Source organism: Cibotium barometz, chromosome 51 (genome assembly GCF_041138505.1).
Source record: "Cibotium barometz isolate CiBa-2024 chromosome 51, ASM4113850v1, whole genome shotgun sequence".
NCBI classification, from domain to species: Eukaryota; Viridiplantae; Streptophyta; class Polypodiopsida; order Cyatheales; family Cibotiaceae; genus Cibotium; species Cibotium barometz.
In genome coordinates this window covers 2,966,680-2,984,562 of record NC_141096.1, presented here as the reverse complement: position 1 = coordinate 2,984,562, position 17,883 = coordinate 2,966,680, and the positions used below count along the sequence as shown (strand labels likewise).

Below are 17,883 nucleotides of genomic sequence, written 5' to 3'. Positions count from 1 at the left end.
AATCTGTCTACGTTAGATAAGGACAGGATTGATTTCTTATGTGAGTTCCAAGATTGTTTTTCCGAGTCATTGCCAGGGGAACTTCCTCCGGAAAGGCCAGAAGATCATGCTATTGATCTAATCCTGGGGAGTACTCCACCAAATAGACCGCCGTACCGTGTTAGTGTAGCCCAACAAGAAGAAATTATGAGTCAGGTACAGGAGCTGTTGAATAAAGGGTTGATACAGCCTAGCTCATCACCCTTTTGCTCACCTGTACTCTTAGTGCAAAAGAAAGATGGTTCTTGGCGCATGTGTATTGATTACAGGGCGCTAAACAAGAATACCATCAAGAATCGATTCCCTATTCCGAGGATCAATGACATTTTGGACCGCTTACGGGGCTCCACAGTCTTTAGTCCGATAGACTTGAAAAGCGGATATCATCAGATACGTATTAGACCCGAGGATGTGCATAAGACAGCATTTCGAACCACTTTTGGGTTATATGAGTTCTTGGTTATGCCCTTTGGTTTGACAAATGCACCTGCCACATTTAACAGAATGATGGATAGGATTTTCCGGCCTCATAGAGCGTTTGTGGGCACATTCTTTGATGATATGATTGTGCATTCACACACTGAGGAGGAGCATAGAAAGCATTTGGCCATTGTGTTTGAAGAACTCCGGACGCATAGGCTGGTCATTAATGGCAAGAAGAGTGAGTTCTTCTTGGAAGAGATACACTTCTTGGGACATATTGTGTCTACGCATGGAGTCCGTATGGATCCTTCTAAGGTGGAAGCAATTCTTAACTGGCCAGATTTGAGGACTGTGCATGATGTACGCAGCTTTTTGGGATTGTGTTCCTACTACAGGCGGTACATACGGTATTTTGCTGAGATTGCTTCGCCTCTTCATGCCTTAACAAAGAAGGCAACTCCGTTTAGATGGGCTGATCAAGAAATTACAGCCTTTAAAAAGCTTAAAGAAAAGCTTACTTCGGATCCAGTATTGGTATTACCGGATCTCCGAAAGGCTTTTGTTGTCCAATGTGATGCATGTGGAAACATTGGGGCAGTTCTCATGCAGGAAGGACATGTGATAGCCTATGAGAGTCGAATATTGCAGAATGCCGAGAAGCATTTATAGGTTTATGAGAAAGAGATGTTGGCTGTAATTCATGCTCTTTCTACATGGAAACACTATTTGCTTGGGGCTGATTTCACTGTGCAGACATATCATCAGACCTTGCGTTATTTCCTCACGCAAACTAAACTTTCTGAGAAGCATATACGATGGGCCAACTTTTTGTCTATGTTCCACTTCCAGATTGTGCATGTGGAAGGCAAAAAGAATGTTGTGGCAGATGCTTTGTCACGCAAGCCACAGGTCTCAGCAATTTCACTTGCTTATCATCATGAGCTTGATGAGATGAAAGAGCAGTATGCCCATGATGAGGACTTTGGAAGGTTGTATGATCAGATGTCTGAGGGTCAGCGGCATGATCATTATACTCTCAGAGATGGGTTTTTGTTGATGCATGGTAGATTGTGTGTTACCAGGCAATTACGACTCAAGGTTATGATTGAAAGTCATGCTCCACCGTATGCAGGTCATAGAGGAATTGACGCCATGGTAAAAGCAGTTGAGGACCGACTTGCTCATTCACGAGGCTTGCTCTGATACCACTGTCAAATCCCCGTAGGATCTCCTCGTAGAACGCTCCTGGTACAAGACTCGAAACCTGCAAACAAACGAAGCAAACATGACGGGGGTGCAGGCCTGACTCACCTCCCAACCTTGACAGCCGTGGGCAAGCCCACAAGTCTTGGCTGTCCCCACCGAGCCACGAGCTGAGCTAACTAGATGCACATACCGACCAATCTCTACCTCATGACGTCCCATACCGCCACGAAGCTACCCTCGCGGGCCTCGAGACTACTGCCGGCCTCGGCTGCATGAAGCAGGTGCACGTCTGCACTAGATCCAGGCTCCTGACCATAGAGCTCTCACAAAGACACACGAGACTCTAAATGAATAATGACTAACCTTGGCCACCCTTTTATAGGCTCTTGGCCGGTCATCGGGCATCCACACTTGGACGCCTGCCCGTCCATACTTGGGTGCCCGCCCGTTAGTCTATCCCTAACTCAGCTCGCCAATCAGCCTGCCTAGCTCCAAGCTTCCCCAACCTCGAAGCTAGTCTTGTGTGCATGTAGCACACGGTAGATACACACTGTGCACATGACAGGCAGTATTCCATAAAAGTATGCAATGGTGATGTGAATATAAAAGATGAAGTCCAGTACAGGAGCTCTATGTGAGACTCCGAATAAGCAGAGAGAGCTGCTATCCCATAAAACGCAGTTAACAGAGCTGGAGTGACCCTGATGAAAGCACTGATATAAGCCTGATGCAAACGCTGAAGACAACCTGATGTAGACGATGAAGTCAGCCTGATGTAGGCAATGTAAACGCTGATGTAGGCGATGAAGTCCAGCAGCAGTAGGCGCTGTAGGCGAACCTGAAGTGGGCTGCGAAAACACTGATATGAGGCTGATCTAGGAGGCCAATTCAGCAGTAGTTGACGCAGCAGATGAACCTGTAGTAAGGCAGCGTATTCTGACCAGCAGGAGGTGGTGCTGCACACAGTGAGGCGCAGTCCACGAATAGTCCAGCAGGTGATGAAAATGCAGAAGAGAAACGCAACCTGGTTGCAGGGCGCCAAAGTCCACGTGGAAGATGTGTTGAGTTAGGCGACCAGTCCACAAGCAATGAAACACTGATGCGAGGCGACCAGGGCACAAGCGATGAAACGCTGATGTGAGGCGACCAGGGCACAAGCAATGAAAGACTGATATGACGAAAAATGCAGATGCGCCCAGTCCACATAGGTTGGTGGTGGTGAACACGAGAAGGGCCTCATATTTATATGAGATTTTTAGTGGCCAGCATAGAAGTCAGCCAACATAGAAGTCGGCTCTTTTTGGGCTGAATAAATGCCTGTTTTGGGTATATTTTCACACATTCTCAGCAAACAGATGGTCGAGGGTCTTCGCAACTGAAACCCTCCCACTCCACTTCTGTGGCTTGTTTGCATAGCAAGCAACACAGAGCGTCTATTCCTCACTTGGCTACTCATCGGGCTTCTCACATCCTGGAGCTTATCCATATGGACTTGTGTGGTCCCATGCGGAGTACTACGCAGGGTGGTGCCAGATACTTCATGCTTATTATTGATGAATTCTCACGGAAAGTTTGGGTGTATCTCTTGGGAGAAAAATCTCAGGCTTTCTCCCGCTTCCAAGAGTGGCTGGCTCTGGTCGAGAATGCGACCACACAAAGGGTTCAACGAGTCCGTTCAAACAAGGAAGGAGAATTCATCTCCAAAGCCTTCCACAACTTTTGTTCACAAAAAGGTATTAGCCATCAGTTCTCCACATCTGGCACTCCACAGCAGAATGGTGTGGTTGACCGAAAAATAGGATTGTTCAGGAGATGGCCCGTACCATGCTTTCTTCTTCCGATCTTCCTCTTTCTTTCTGGGGAGAAGCTATGACCACTGTTGTCTGTTAGAATTGTGCATCTCAGTGTTCTGGGGCTTTTACCATTTATCAGGTCATTTTATTGTATTTGTCCTGTGAGCAGTCGGCCAGCCCTAGAGGCAGTCGGCTAGCTCATTGAGGCACTATATAAGGAGTTCACCTTTATTCACTTCTTCATCCAATCCACTTGCACCTAGTTCAACATTCGGTTGCTAGCCATAGCCATTGTAAAGCTCTACTGCTATTATAAAAGGTGATCTTGTCCAACTCTCTCTATCTCCTTTGCACTCTCTCATATGTTTACTGTTTATGCTTCCGCCTGTGCTTTCTCCTTCATGGTATCATACGCTTAGGTCCAAGCTGCTCCAAACCCTGCAAATCTGCCCACTTCTGCTGTGCGTTTTTCCTCCATCACTTCTCCGTCTGCAGATCAGTCCATACAGCTGCTGCGTTTTCAGTACCTTGCTGCATTTCTGGTCCAGCCCTCTTCTAGTTGCTGTCGGCCAGCCCTACAGGCTGTGTTTTGGTCTTCAGAGGCAGATCTTGAAGTGTTTTGGCTGTGTTTTCTCCTACAGAGGCTATCCGGCCAGTTTTGGTGGGTGCGTTTTCTTCTACAGAGGCAAACGTTGGAGTTGTGGCTGTGTTTTCTGCACCGGCATCAGATTTAGTGAGTTCTCTTGTATGTGGAGTTGCCAGACAAGTGGCTGTACATTTTCTTCTTCCTCCACGAGTCCTTGCCCTTCCAGTAGGAGGTTCCCAGTGGATCTTGGACTGTTTTGCTGCTGTCCTGCCTCTTTCTCTCTACGGTTTGAGAGGGGGCTGATTGTTCCTGGTGCCTCACTTCATTGGAAAGCACTTGAGAGAAGTGTTTGAGAGCTGAGATTTGTTCTTTGCTGATGTGATAGGGCTCCCCCTGTATGAACAAAGATGACGAGTTGAAAGGACCCAACTACGCTCATTGGAAGCTTCAGATGCGGGTCTGGTTCATCCACAAGGGTTTGTGGGACATTGTTCAGGGCACTGAAAGGAAGCCCGAGCGTCCTCAAAACTCTAGGCGGTGGACTCGAGATAAGAAGGATGGATTTGCTGTGGAATTACAAGACTGGGAGAATCGGGACTCGAAGGGGCATTCTGTGCTTGCGAGGACCATCACCGAGGTGGTCTCACTGGCAGTGCAAACTCTCACCAGTGCTCATGAGGTATGGTCAAAGTTGGAGGATCTCTTCGCACGAGATTCATCGATGAGGGTAGTTACCTTGCAAGGGCAACTCTACGGTTTGTTATTTCCTGAAGGCAATTCCATGCAGTCTTTTCTCATGAAGGCCAAGGTTATCCATGACCAGTTACTGGCTATGGGTGTTGCTTTGTCCTCTTCTTAGCTGACTGCTCTTATCCTCACCAAGCTTCCTCCGGACTGTGATGTTATTTCTCGATCTTTGCGGTGCCAGGTCACTTCCACTCAGTTGGATTTTGATGATCTTAGCTCCCTACTTTTGGAGGAGTCCGTTCTCATCTCACAGGGTAAGTTGAAGGCGTCAGTCAACAGTTCTGACCAGGCACTTTCCTCAGTTCAGAAGAAAGGTCGGAGTCGTTTCTCTTGCGAGAAAAGAGGACATCTGTCCAAGGATTGTTTGTCCAAGAAGAAGGACAAGACCAAGGGCAAGGCTTCATCTCAAGAAAAGGCAAAGACACGACACAGGATAGTGATACAGATTCTAGTACCACTTCTAGGGTACCCAAGGCGCTTCCGGCTCAAGAGACCCCACATGGTGTGCTTCTCTAGTACACATGTAGTTTCCCCCCATGTGCTTCCAGCCAGAAGAGGCTTGTGAGCGGGAGAGGGGGCTGATTACAGCTCCACTTACTCGTGCATGGGGACCGTGATTCGGAGTTCCAAGCATTAGACATCTAGCAGGACATGGTTATCTTTGGTACAGCAAAGATTATGAACTGGATCTGTTCCAAGTTCATTGTTTGAGGCTTTTGGGACGTGATGTGTTCCGTCCACTGTTAGGGATTATGGGCACGGTGTGTCCTGCAGCTCATCATCTATTTTGGAGTTCATTGCACACTTGTGTGGGAATTCGTGGCCAAGCAAAGTTCCTTGTTGTTCGTGGTGGCATCTCGTTGCGAGGAAACAGGTTGGTGGGTACTCTCTCCAAGGTGATTCCAGTGTTCGCGGTGCTAGAGGGTCCATGGTTGCATCTTCATCGACTTATCTTCTTCTGACTCTTGCACACTATGAGCTGCAGAGGGAGTGTTAGAATTGTGCATCTCAGTGTTCTAGGGCTTTTACCATTTATCTGGTCATTTTATTGTATTTCTCCTATTTTGTCCTGTGAGCAGTCGGCCAGCTCACTGAGGCACTATATAAGGAGTTTCCCTTTATTCACTTCTTCATCCAATCCACTTGCACATAGTTCAACATTCAGTTGCTGGCCATTGCCATTGTAAAGCTTTACTGCTGTTATAAAAGGTGATCTTGTCCAACTCTCTCTATCTCCTTTGCACTCTCTCATATGTTTACTTTTTATGCTTCCGCATGTGCTTTCTCTTTCATTGTCCAAATTGTCAACCGTTCTCCCACAAAGGTGGTTGCTAATATGACACCAAAGGAGGCTTTTACATGACAAAAATCTTTAGTTTCACATCTTAGGGTTTTCAACTGTGATGCCTATGCTCATATCCTTGATTCTACCACATCCAAATTTGATCCCAAATCCAAGAAGTGCAAATTCCTTGGTTATAGCTCTCAATCCAAAGTTTACAAATTATGGGATCCGAAGACAAAGTCCTTAGTGATTTCCTGCGATGTTCACTTTGTTGAGCCCTCGTCCAATGATTCCCGATCTCCGAGGGTAAGGTATACAGATTACACAAAGCCTTTTATGGTTTAAAACAAGCACCCAAAGCGTGGTATGATAAGATTGATGCATTCTTTCTTTCCCTTGGCTTTCAGAGATGCTTTGCAGACAACAATCTCTATGTCTTTGCTCAGGACGCTTTGATATGTTTGATCGTCTTATATGTTGATGATTTGTTGATCACTGGCTCTCATCTTGCCAAGATTGAACAGCTCCGGCAAGATTTAGCTCACTTTTGAGATGATTGATTTAGGACTTCTCCACTACTTTCTTGGTATGGAGGTCTATCACAATCCTGATAGAGTTTTCCTTAGCTACTACCGATATCTACAGCAGCTCCTCGAGACATTTGGGACGACAGTGTTGTCCTCTTTCCTGTCCAATGGATCCTAACTCCAAGCTTTCCCGAGAAGATTGTACCCCCATATTTGAGGACAATACGCATTACCAAAGGCTTGTCGATTCTCTTATTCACTAGACTTATACCATGCCCAATATTTCATACAATGTCAGTAATCTCAGTCAATTCTCTTCCATTCCTTGACACTCTCATTGGCAGGCTGCTCTCAGGGTTCTTTGATACTTATATGGTACCTTGGACTATGGTCTCCCTTTCACAGGAGGTACTGAACTTGTTGGATGCTCTGACGCTAATTGGGCAGGTGATCAAGATACCATGCGTTCCACTTCTGATTACTGCTTCACTTTAGGTTCCGGCCTCATTTCTTGGAGATCCAAGAAGCAAACTACAATTTCTCTTTCTTCCACTAAGGCTGAGTACCATGCTTATTTGGATACTTGTTGCAACCTATTATGGTTGATGCAGATGCTGAGTAAGCTTTCTTTCGGACTCTCCCATTTGCATTCTTATAGACAGCCAGAGTGCCTTGGCATTGGCACGTACTTCATCTTTTCATGGCAGGACCAAGCACATTGAGGTTCATTTTCACTTTGTTCATGAGCTTGTCACTGATGGCATCATTTCTCTGGAGTATTGTCCCTCTCAAGACAACCTAGTTGATCTCTTCACCAAACCTCTTCCTCGAGATACTATTGATCAGCTCCTTACTCGTATGGTAGTCGGACCACTGTGCAATAGCTGAGAGGAGGAGGTGTTGGAATAAGATCATCTCCAACCCCGTTTCATCCCTTTTATGCCCTTTTACTCAACATATTTATATGATATTTTGGGTATTTTTCCCACCTCTTATTAGGTGTTTTTTTCCTAGTCGTGGACTTTGTCCTCAGTTGTGGGTTTTTATGCTAGCCGACCAGCCCCTTCATGATGTATATAAGAGCAAGCTTTTTGCCATTTAATTCATCCATCATTTTTGCTAAAGTATTGGATCATTGCTGGTTGCTCCTAGTCTCTCCTCAGTTTTTGCTTGTTGCCTTTAAGTATTATGCTCTCGTAATAGTTGAAGGTAGCAAGCGGAAGCAGCAGAGAGACTTGGAGCAGCCAGCAATGATCCAACACTTGAGCAAAAATTATGAATGAATTAAATGGCAAAAAGCTTGTTCTTATATACATCATGAAGGGGTTGGTCGCCCAGCATAAAAAGCCACGACTGAGGACAAAGTCCACGACTAGAAAAAACGCCTGATAAAAGGCGAGAAAAATACCCAAAAATATCAGATAAATATGCTGAATAAAAGGGGAGATAAAATGGATCAAACGGAGCTAGAGATGATCATTCCATTGAGAAAGTCACCGTTGAGAAAGGCCAACTTGACATCCATCTAATAGACCGGCCAGTGAGGGTATTTTTCCCACCTTTTATTAGGTGTTTTTTTCTTAGTCGTGGACTTTGTCCTCAGTCATGGGTTTTTATGCTGGCCGACCAGCCCTTTCATGATGTATATAAGAACAAGCTTTTGGCCATATAATTTATTCATCATTTTTGCTCAAGTGTTGGATCATTGCTGACTGCTCCAAGTCTCTCCTCTGCTTCTGCTTGCTACCTTCAACTATTCTCTCACCTCCAAGTTGAAAATGTCATCTAGTATTTATCAGGATATTTACTAGGATTTTTTTGGTATTTTTCCCATCATTTTCAGCATTTTACACATCATTTATGGATTTAATGTGGACATGAGCAGTCGGCCAGCTCTGTAGCCAGCCGACTGGCTCATTGTGTCCATATAAATAGAGCCCTAGCATATTCATTCATTCATTCAATCATATTGAGCATAAGAGCAATCAAGCGCTTGGCATCTTCACCACAAGGAGCAAAGCAATTGCAGTTTCAGCCACCAGCCCTCAGCGTTTATCTCCTACAGCCCTAGGCGCCTCAAACGCATGAGCATTCAGCACTTCTTCATCAACAAAACGCATCAGTTCAGCATTCAGCCAACAGTTCATCTAGCGCTTTCTGCATCCATACAGTTTTCAGCATTCATCTACTCGTCATTTTGCTCCAGCCACTTGGTGAAGGTAAAACGCAGCATTCATAAGCATTTATAGCATTCATACTCAGTCTAGAACAGTCCCAAACAGCCCCTCTCTCAGCCTCAGCTTTGCATCCCCTTCTCATTCCATTGGGAAGAGTGCATAGGCTCGAGATTAGACATCTTTGGTGCTTCTACAACAGTGTATAGTTCAACCCAACACTTGGTCGTCACAAAGGTCTTACGTTTGGCTTATTGTCAGTCTCTTTAAAGATAATAAAGCAAATACTATCTCGATAACGGGATAGGGGGCCCTTCAGTGGGTAATTCGGGACCCCATACGGTGTACAGTTCTCATCTCTCTCTCTCATATCTCCTTAAAGTTTGAAGTCTTAAAGTGGATTGCTAAACTCGTGAAACTCAGGATACAAAAGACGGTGTGAGCATTTGTGTGATAGGATCCTCCAATACGAATACTTCCGCTGCATGTTACATTGGTATCAGATTCACCTTGTCCACACGCACCGTATCCTAGCGTGAGGGCATCCTTGGATGGTCCGATTGCGTTCCGGCACGACCACCGACTTCAGCATCATGTCTACAGAGGAGAATACCCATTAGCCGGAAGAAGTCTCTCTCGAAGGAGACCTTGCTCTTCTGACTACAGCAGACACCATAGCTCTTTTTAGAGCTCAAAACCAGCTGCTTATGGAGCATCTCCAACTCTTGGAGGCAACAGCAGCACGTCCTCCTCCGCCTCCAGCAGCCCCCGACTACATCTCCCTCTTCTTTCAGATGGAACAACAAAGAAGAGAACACAAGGCCCGAAGGAGAGAAGAAAAAGCAAAAGCAGACGCGAGAAAACAACAAGAAAAAGCAAAAAGACGGGACTATGAGGAAGCCCAACGCAGAATCGACGAAGACCGGCATTAGGCTGAACTCGCCGCTCGGGAGCACCAACGAGAGCTCGATCGAGAACGTATGTTACTCGAGCACCAAAGGGAAAAGGAGGCCATTCATCTTAGATACCAGCACCTCTCTTCAGCGTCCCCCGCCTCAGGTGCCACCAGCCAGCAGTCCACAACATCAACTACCGTCATTCGCAGTCAACCAAATTTCAGTAAGTATGATGGTAAGTGTGATCATTTAGCAGTTAATCAGTTTATTCATCAATTTACTACTCACTTTCCATTAGCTAGGATCACAGATCCTCAAGATAGAGTCCATGTAGCGGCTCCCCATCTCACTGGTGAGGCAGTCACTTAGTGGCAGCATTGGTCTAATCTTTATATAGACCAGACCATAGGTGTCACAGCTTTTTGCTGGGACACGTTTGTCCATGACCTGAAGACCAGATTCCTCCCGCCCCGGTACATGACTGGTCTGGCAGATGAGTTCTATGGACTCAAACAGAACAGATCCCCAATGCTGCAATTTTCCGGCAAGGTTATTACTTTAGCACAACAGTTAGGACTATCTGTGCATGCCAAGATGGAGCAATTCATTCGTAGATTGGATCCTAACATTCGGTTCACAGTTCGTAACTTTGAACCCAATACATATGACCGGGCTCTAACTCTCACTCAGAATGAAGAAATAAAGATGAACGGAGGCAAGCCCAAGCAGTCATCCCAGTCAAGTACCAAACCCCAGCAGCAGCAATCCACTGCACAGCCAGGGAAAGGTAATGCATCTTCTAAAGGCTCATCATCATCAGTGCAACATTGTAACAATCTTAGTACCATTCAGGATGATATTTGTCGTACGTCGTGACCCCATTGTAATCCTCAGTCTAGGATAAGTCAGGCACGAGCAACGTAGGTCATTCTGAGCCATAGCAAGTCAGTCAGTCTAAGTCCCTTAACCCACTTAAGGAGACGCATTCATGCATATACAGTCGGTAGAAACCTTAGGGTTTGCATTAGAAAGCACTCTGCATATCGCACATCATTCATCCATTGCATCTAGACCATGGCAAACACCCCAGATATCATCTAGTATTTATCAGGATATTTACTAGGATTTTTCTGGTATTTTTCGCATAATTTTCAGCATTTTACACATCATTTATGCATTTAATGTGGACATGAGCAGTCGGCCAGCTCTATAGCCAACCGACTAGCTCATTGTGTCCATATAAATAGAGCCCTAGCATATTCATTTATTCATTCAATCATATTCAGAATAAGAGCAATCAAGCGCTTGGCATCTTCAATACAAGGAGCAAAGCGATTGCAGTTTCAGCCACCAGCCCTCGGCGTTTATCTCCTACAGGCCTAGGCGCCTCAAATGCATGAGCATTCAACACTTCTTCATCAGCAAAACACATCAGTTCAGCATTCAGCCAACATTTCATCTAGCGTTTTCTGCATCCATACAGTTTTCAGCATTCATCTACTCATCGTTTTGCTCCAACCACTTGGTGAAGGTAAAACGCAACATTCATAAGCATTTACAGCATTCATACTCAGTCTAGAACAGTCCCAAACAGCCCCTCTCTCAGCCTCAGCTTTGTATCCCCTTCTCATTCCATTGGGAAGAGTGCATAGACTCGAGATTGGACATCTTTGGTGCTTCTACAACAATGTACAGTTCAGCCCAACACTTGGTCGTCAGAGGTCTTGCGTTTGGCTTATCGTCAGTCACACTGTGAGTCTCTTTAAAGATAATAAAGCAAATACTATCTCGGTAACGGGACAGGAGCCCTTCAATGGGTAATTCAAGACCCCATCCGGTGTATAGTTCTCATCTCTCTCTCTCGTCTCTCCTTAAAGTTTAAAGTCTTAAAGTGGATTGCTAAACTCGCGAAACTCAGTATACATAAGACAATGTGAGCATTTTTGTGACAGGATCCTCCAATACGAATACTTCCGCTGCATGTTACAAGTGGAAAACCCACAGTTGAGATATATTGTATCCATGGTTCTAATACAAGGGACAAAATCATGATGCCAATATTTTGATCACCCCCACACACCCATACAACATATAAGACTTTATTGGTTACAAGTTGAGAAAATTCAGTAGGATGTGACTCCAACTTAAGTGCAAACTTGCCCTTGTCCCTTCACTTCCACATTAAGAACACATTTATAACACAATCTCTTAAAAACCCACACATTCACCTTCACCATGAACTCTAATAATTGCCAAACCATTCACTCCTTGAATTGGCTTTGGCTTTGCTAACCCATACTACGCTCAATACAATGGTTAGAAGTGGTTACACAGAGAATGCACTCTCACAACACCACACAACACATCACACAAACAGCTAGATTCAAGCTCAGGAAACAAGCTTCTTCCACAAACACAAGCTCCACCGGCTATGAATGAGCAAGCCAAAATAGCACCATAAATTCTTGCTAGTGCTAACCCTTATACTAGTAAATATGAGAATGATAGTACTCAGCTCACAAAAACATCACCAAACAAGAATATTGCTAGCTAGAATTAAGATAGCTCCTTGACAAGTTGAGGTTGATCAGAGCTTCACGAACTCCTCAGGTTTCCATGGTGTTCATCATCTTCATTATCCTCACAAAGAGGTCTTTATCTTAGCCTTTTGCCCTCTCTCCAACAGCATCCCGACCTTCACCCATTGATCATCAGCGATAGTACTCTAAAAAGCCACCACCTTCACTATGACAGCATCAGAGCCTCTTCGCTTCACTCTTCGGTGTGAGCCAGTCACAGGGAATGGGCATTTTTAGACTCGGGAATGTTGGGGATGGCAGCATCTTCCCGTTCCCATTCCCATCCCATGTCACTCTATAGTCACAGGGAATGGCCATTCTCAATCTTTTCCGTCCCCGTCCCCATTTCGCATCCCATGTGACTATGGTGTGAGCAGCATGAAACAATGTCAAACTATACTAATACTACACTCACACTCATCACTTTGGAGTGAAACCAGCAACATCTCCTTCTAATTTATGGCAAAAAGCTCTTCAAAGCTTCACCCTTCATGTCCTTAAATGGTGATCCAACTCAAGTCCCTTCTGCTACGACAGGTTCGCTGCTGACGTTCAGCCCATGTGATTGCTAAAAATAACATCTTCTCGCCTCCTTCCCACAATCGAGATCTTTCTGCTGCGACTCGTTCATCTCTTGCTATTTATATCGTTGGCTGCCCCAGCTTCCTCACACCCACGCCATGCTGTTCTGATCCAACCCTCAATAGGCGACTGGCTCATCCTCAAGATGTATCCACGTGCTTACTAAATGTTGCCTCTTCGCCTCCTTTCAGCAATCGAGAAACTCCTCTATGACTATTTCCCTGCTCACATCAACCTTGATACGCCATGCTATACTGATTTCCACGTCAGCCGTTGGATGCTCCACCTTCCTTATTCCATGGGCCACTAAGGTTTTAAAACCTTAGTTTTAAAATTTTTGATGTTTCATATCATGCGCCTACTCACATGTTAAGAGGGCCTCCCCACTACCACTACTAGCCACTTGTTCCTATGCCACCACTAGCCTATAACAATTTGACCATACCTTCATGCTACCTATGCTCGGCCATCTCCAACTCCTCATCACATCAGTCAAAATCAAAAAAGCCTCCGTATTGACAAGTTTCCAAGGCGTTGAGCCATTGCACCCAATCTTCACGGGCAACCATTTCTAGAGTTTGCTATCTCTAAGTAGTGTTACCAAGGTGCCAAATTGCCAATACCACTGAGCTCAAAGCACATGGAGAGCTCTTGGCAAAACACATCATCATTTCTTGAGCTGTGACACTCACACACACAAAGCATCAAACACCATGATATGAATATACAAAATGTAATGATGCAAATCAAAGCACACACCCCCCTACCATAGTTACCAGGAGTTTCAAAAACGCCTGATTTGAAACGGGTTTCAAAAAGGTTTCAGAAGTTTCATATTTTTTTGAAACGTCCAGAAAAAGTTTCATACAAAAAATGCAAAAATATATATATTTTACAATATAGAATATACATGAAAATATGTATTTAGGCCATGACCAAGGCTCAAGCGTCCTTGCTGAGATGGTCAATTAGTCACTACCAAGCAAAAAAGAAACGTCAAAAAAAAGTTTCATACAAAAAATGCAAAAAATATATGTTCATAATATACATGAAAATATGTATTTAGGCCATGGCCAAGGCTGAAGCGTCCTTCTCAAGATAGTTGGCCAGTCATCGGCAGGCAAGAAAGGACGTGCATGTGCGAGTCAAGTAGCAAGCAACAAGAAAAAATGCACTTCGGAAATGCGTATGTATGAAACTGGCATGTAAGGTTTTTGGGCCTTAAAAATTTTAGGTGAATAAAAAACGAGTTTCATATTCTGAAACGTTTCTTAAAAGTTTCAATTGGTTTCATATGATTTGAAACGGGTTTCGTTGCTACTATGCTCCCTACATTGTAAAACAAACATGCCATAACACCTATTCTAGACACAAGCCAACTATCATTGCTTGGCACAAAAATGCCAAGGCTCTATACATATCTACATGTTTTTTTGTTTTCTTTCTCAGCCTCACACCATCATACTCTCTAAAGGTCACCCTCTTTGGAAAAGGGTTCCCTGAACTCGAAGAAGCCGGTGTCGTCTTGCAGTTGAGGATGGAGAGGAACCAATCAAAGCAGAGCCCTCTTGGGCAAGTTGATTGTGTGCGGTCTCCAACCGGTCAAAGGATTTCTTGATTAGCTATATCTCTCCGCAGCTTCTCACCCGGCGAGGGGCCTTGGACGCCCAGCAACCAATGGATCAAATTTTCTGCCCATGTATATATATGATACATTTGTGCTGGTCGGCCACCCTAATCACTGTCGGCCTGTTATAACTATCCACGAGCAATAAAACATTATGTGCTCATGCGTGTGGGGCTGCCCAGGGCCTGTCCAACCAGACGCACATCTGTCCAACTGCTGCCCCACTGCCCTCTTTGTCACGTGTGCACACCTGTGGACATGGCTGGTCTCCTAGTTAATCCCTGATTAGGCAGAAAATCTAGGTTAGATTTAGGTTATGGCAGGTAAAGAAGAAGACCCCAAATTCAGCCCACCAGTCGCCCAGGTCATAAGCACCAAACAGACAAAGTCACGTGTGTGCACATGACACTCTTTGCCCTCTTTCCTACCCGCCTGCCATGTGGCTGCCACATGGCACCAAAGGTGAACTGTGTCACAGGCAGATTTTGGCCTGGAAAACGATGTGCAGGTTTGGGAGTTGGGAAGCCTTGGCAGCCATACGGCAGCCCCAACCAGGGGCCAAAACCAATTAGGGGGTCACCTACAGCAGGCCAACAAGTCAACCAGCTGTATGGATGAAGCAGATGAGAGAACTTCCTATAAAAGGAGCCTCAGACCCTCGTCTGAGCATTCATGTCTCATTCAGCCTTCAGCCCTTCATTGAGCAAAATTCGACAGCCAAAAGACCTCCAAGATCAGCCCCAAAACCCAGTAAATCCTCAATACCTTCTTCTTAATTCCAATTTGAAGGAGAAAAACTTCAGTTTGTTCCTCTGCTCCCAGCCTGAGGCACCAAGCTTTGTACATTTGTATTCTTGTAATGGTGAGGTAAATACTCAGCAAGCGTGGAGGAGGGGGGCAACATTGGGACTTAGCCCTAGTGTCGCTTATGTAAGTGAGCCTTTGTCAATTTTAAGTGTTTAGTTGCTGACTAACCATTCTGCGCATGTAAAGCATTGCTACTGCTGCAAGCCCGAGGGCCATCCTTGCGACATTGTCCATGGAATCACCAGGCTGCCAAGTGGATGCCCTGCCATTCTCCATGAATGGAACTCTTGTAGCACCTTATTTATGACCCCATTGCCTTGGTCATGGAGACAATGTCAGCGGTTGTTCACTTCTCTTCCTACTGGATGCCAGCACTAGTTCCAGGGTACAGTTTGGCAATCTAAATGTCAGCATGATTCTAATTATGAGATGGTTTGCAGCATCAATACTTATCATATGCACATATATCATAGAGGGCCAGCTTACTCCCCCTGCAAAGCCCAGTGCAATTAGGATCAATCTCCCTGACTCCCACCGCAGGCACAGGAACACATGTAAGGAGACTTCAGGGCTGCTTAGAAACACAAGGCAACCTTTCTCCACATCTCAGACAAGAGCTTGTTCTTCCATTGGTATCATGTTGATGCATTTCCCCTACCCCCATCTCTTCTACAAGGAAGTCTCTGTTGCTCTGACAAGAGAGAATCAGGGCCCAAGGCATTTTGTTTCGGGAGGAGTGGTAACATAGTCAAAGTCCTCAACAACAAACTTAAAACACACTTTCCTCCACTAAATGAGCCATCTGCACTTGTGTAGATTTACCTGCTTTGGGTGTCCATGTGAGCCTGCAATAGTTGTGACAATTATGTGGCCCGTTTCTGTCCCATTGCCTTCAATGACAGTCGCTTCTGATTCCTGAACACATGCAAAAAAAAAAATCCTTGTAAGAGACGAAATGAAAGACGCACAGAATGAGTTATGCAAGGTATGAATATGTGATAGAAGACCTTATCATCACCATGAGCGTCTCCTTTGTCATCCTGCAACTTCATATCATGCATCTCTTTGGAAAGTTGGTCTCCAGATGCCATTGCTTAGTCTAAAGGATGGCTCAGATAAAGCTGGTATGAGGAACAGATTAGCTTTCTGCAAAGCATGGTGTTTAAGACCGTTTCAGATGATACAGAAGAGATTATGCAATAAGAATTGATTAAGACTTTCCAATGGAACTGGGGCAAACAACAAAAAAGCAAAAAGCACCCACTGAAGATCGCCCTCGTGTGAGCTCGGTGCAACAAAGAGAGGAGCTAAACACTTGGGCGATTGATATTTTCTTGAGAAGAGCTACACAAACAAGGAAGGTGAGATCAAACAGTTTGATAGAAGAGAATTTCCTTCTTTGCTACAAGAAGGGGGGGGGCGGAGGGGGGTGGTTGTGGGGGGTTCACCCACCACCCCCACTCCTCCGAATTGGACGAAAAATTACCTGGGAAGATCACAATTGGGGGCGGGGAGTGTGATTGTCTCAACAGCAAGAAGAAGAACAAAGAGGAGGAGGAGGAGGAGGAGGAGGAGGAGGAGGCGGCGGCGGCACAGAACGTCAGTCCCTTTAAGAATAATGTGTATGCACACACCATAGCAGGCAAAAGTGTAGCCGGTCTCTCTCACACATAAGTGGGTCACATGGCCCAACGGCACCACTTTTCAATCCTACATTCTTATTTCCTTTTTCTTCAAGTCTGGCCAATTAGAAATTACAACTCTCACACCCCATCTTTACAAGGCACCATCTCAAGCGGCCGCCTCGGTTTGAACAACGCATAGCCCAGTTGTTAGGGTTTTTGAAGTCCGGGGTTTGAACAGCGCATGGCCCAGTTGTTAGGGTTTTTGAAGTCTATACATTCTTACTTTCATTTCATAAGAATGTTGGTTTTTTGTTTCTCCGGCATGTATGTCTTAAATCTACACTTCGAAGGTTTCATACTCTTTGCCTGGGCATGCCAACCATCTCATTTGTTGTAAGGAAAGAGTGCACACTGGAATGATTGTATGAGCTCTAGACTTGGTTAACAAGAATAAGCAAGGCTCGCCCTTGATTAAGGAAGAGAATCACTATTTGCAAAACTTGAGGAGGCATAAAGACCTTCTTTTGTGAGAATAGCACACCTCCAAACTTTCAACCCTTCCAAATTGCTTTTGCTCAATTTTACATGTTACACCAAAACAATTTGAGGTAATGTTGGGCACACCTTGGTATCAAACACATTTGTGTGTGAAGCTCCATAAGACTTCTAACTGCCCATGTTTTTAGTATTCTCTAAATAATTACCTTAAAGGTCTACCATAGGAATTACTCCAATGCTGCACCATTGCAAGAGTACATCGAGATATGCATACAAGAACAATCAAGCCCCAAATTTAAATGAAAGAGTAAATTTGTATTATGTACTAAGAGGGGAATTAAGCCTAGTCAAATTATTGATTTGAGCATTTCTTTCCCGCTTAATTGGGTTATGGATGTTACAACAAGGTTTGCCCATGATGGGTGCAAAAGCACAATGCAAACCATTAGAACTCTTCATGTAGATGTTAATAACCTTGTTCTGCCAAAA

At 44.8% G+C, this 17,883-nt stretch overlaps 1 protein-coding gene across 2 annotated transcripts in view; it reads right to left on the bottom strand.

Moving 5' to 3' along the window:
• LOC147609218 (shaggy-related protein kinase epsilon-like) overlaps window positions 1–16,899 on the bottom strand; it is a 65,908-nt gene extending 49,009 nt beyond the window's left edge. Inside the window, exons 1-4 of one of the 2 annotated variants that reach the window (XM_086787932.1) lie at window positions 16,758–16,899; window positions 16,536–16,615; window positions 16,279–16,417; window positions 16,094–16,186 (exon numbers count right to left, since the gene is read on the bottom strand). In XM_086787932.1, the coding sequence (XP_086644058.1) occupies window positions 16,094–16,186; window positions 16,279–16,362 (177 nt within the window). In that variant the 5' untranslated portion in view covers window positions 16,363–16,417; window positions 16,536–16,615; window positions 16,758–16,899. The remainder of the gene's footprint in view (window positions 1–16,093; window positions 16,187–16,278; window positions 16,418–16,535; window positions 16,616–16,757) is intronic. The other variant, XM_086787933.1, reaches the window with a different exon arrangement.
• Window positions 16,900–17,883: the final 984 nt, after the last annotated feature.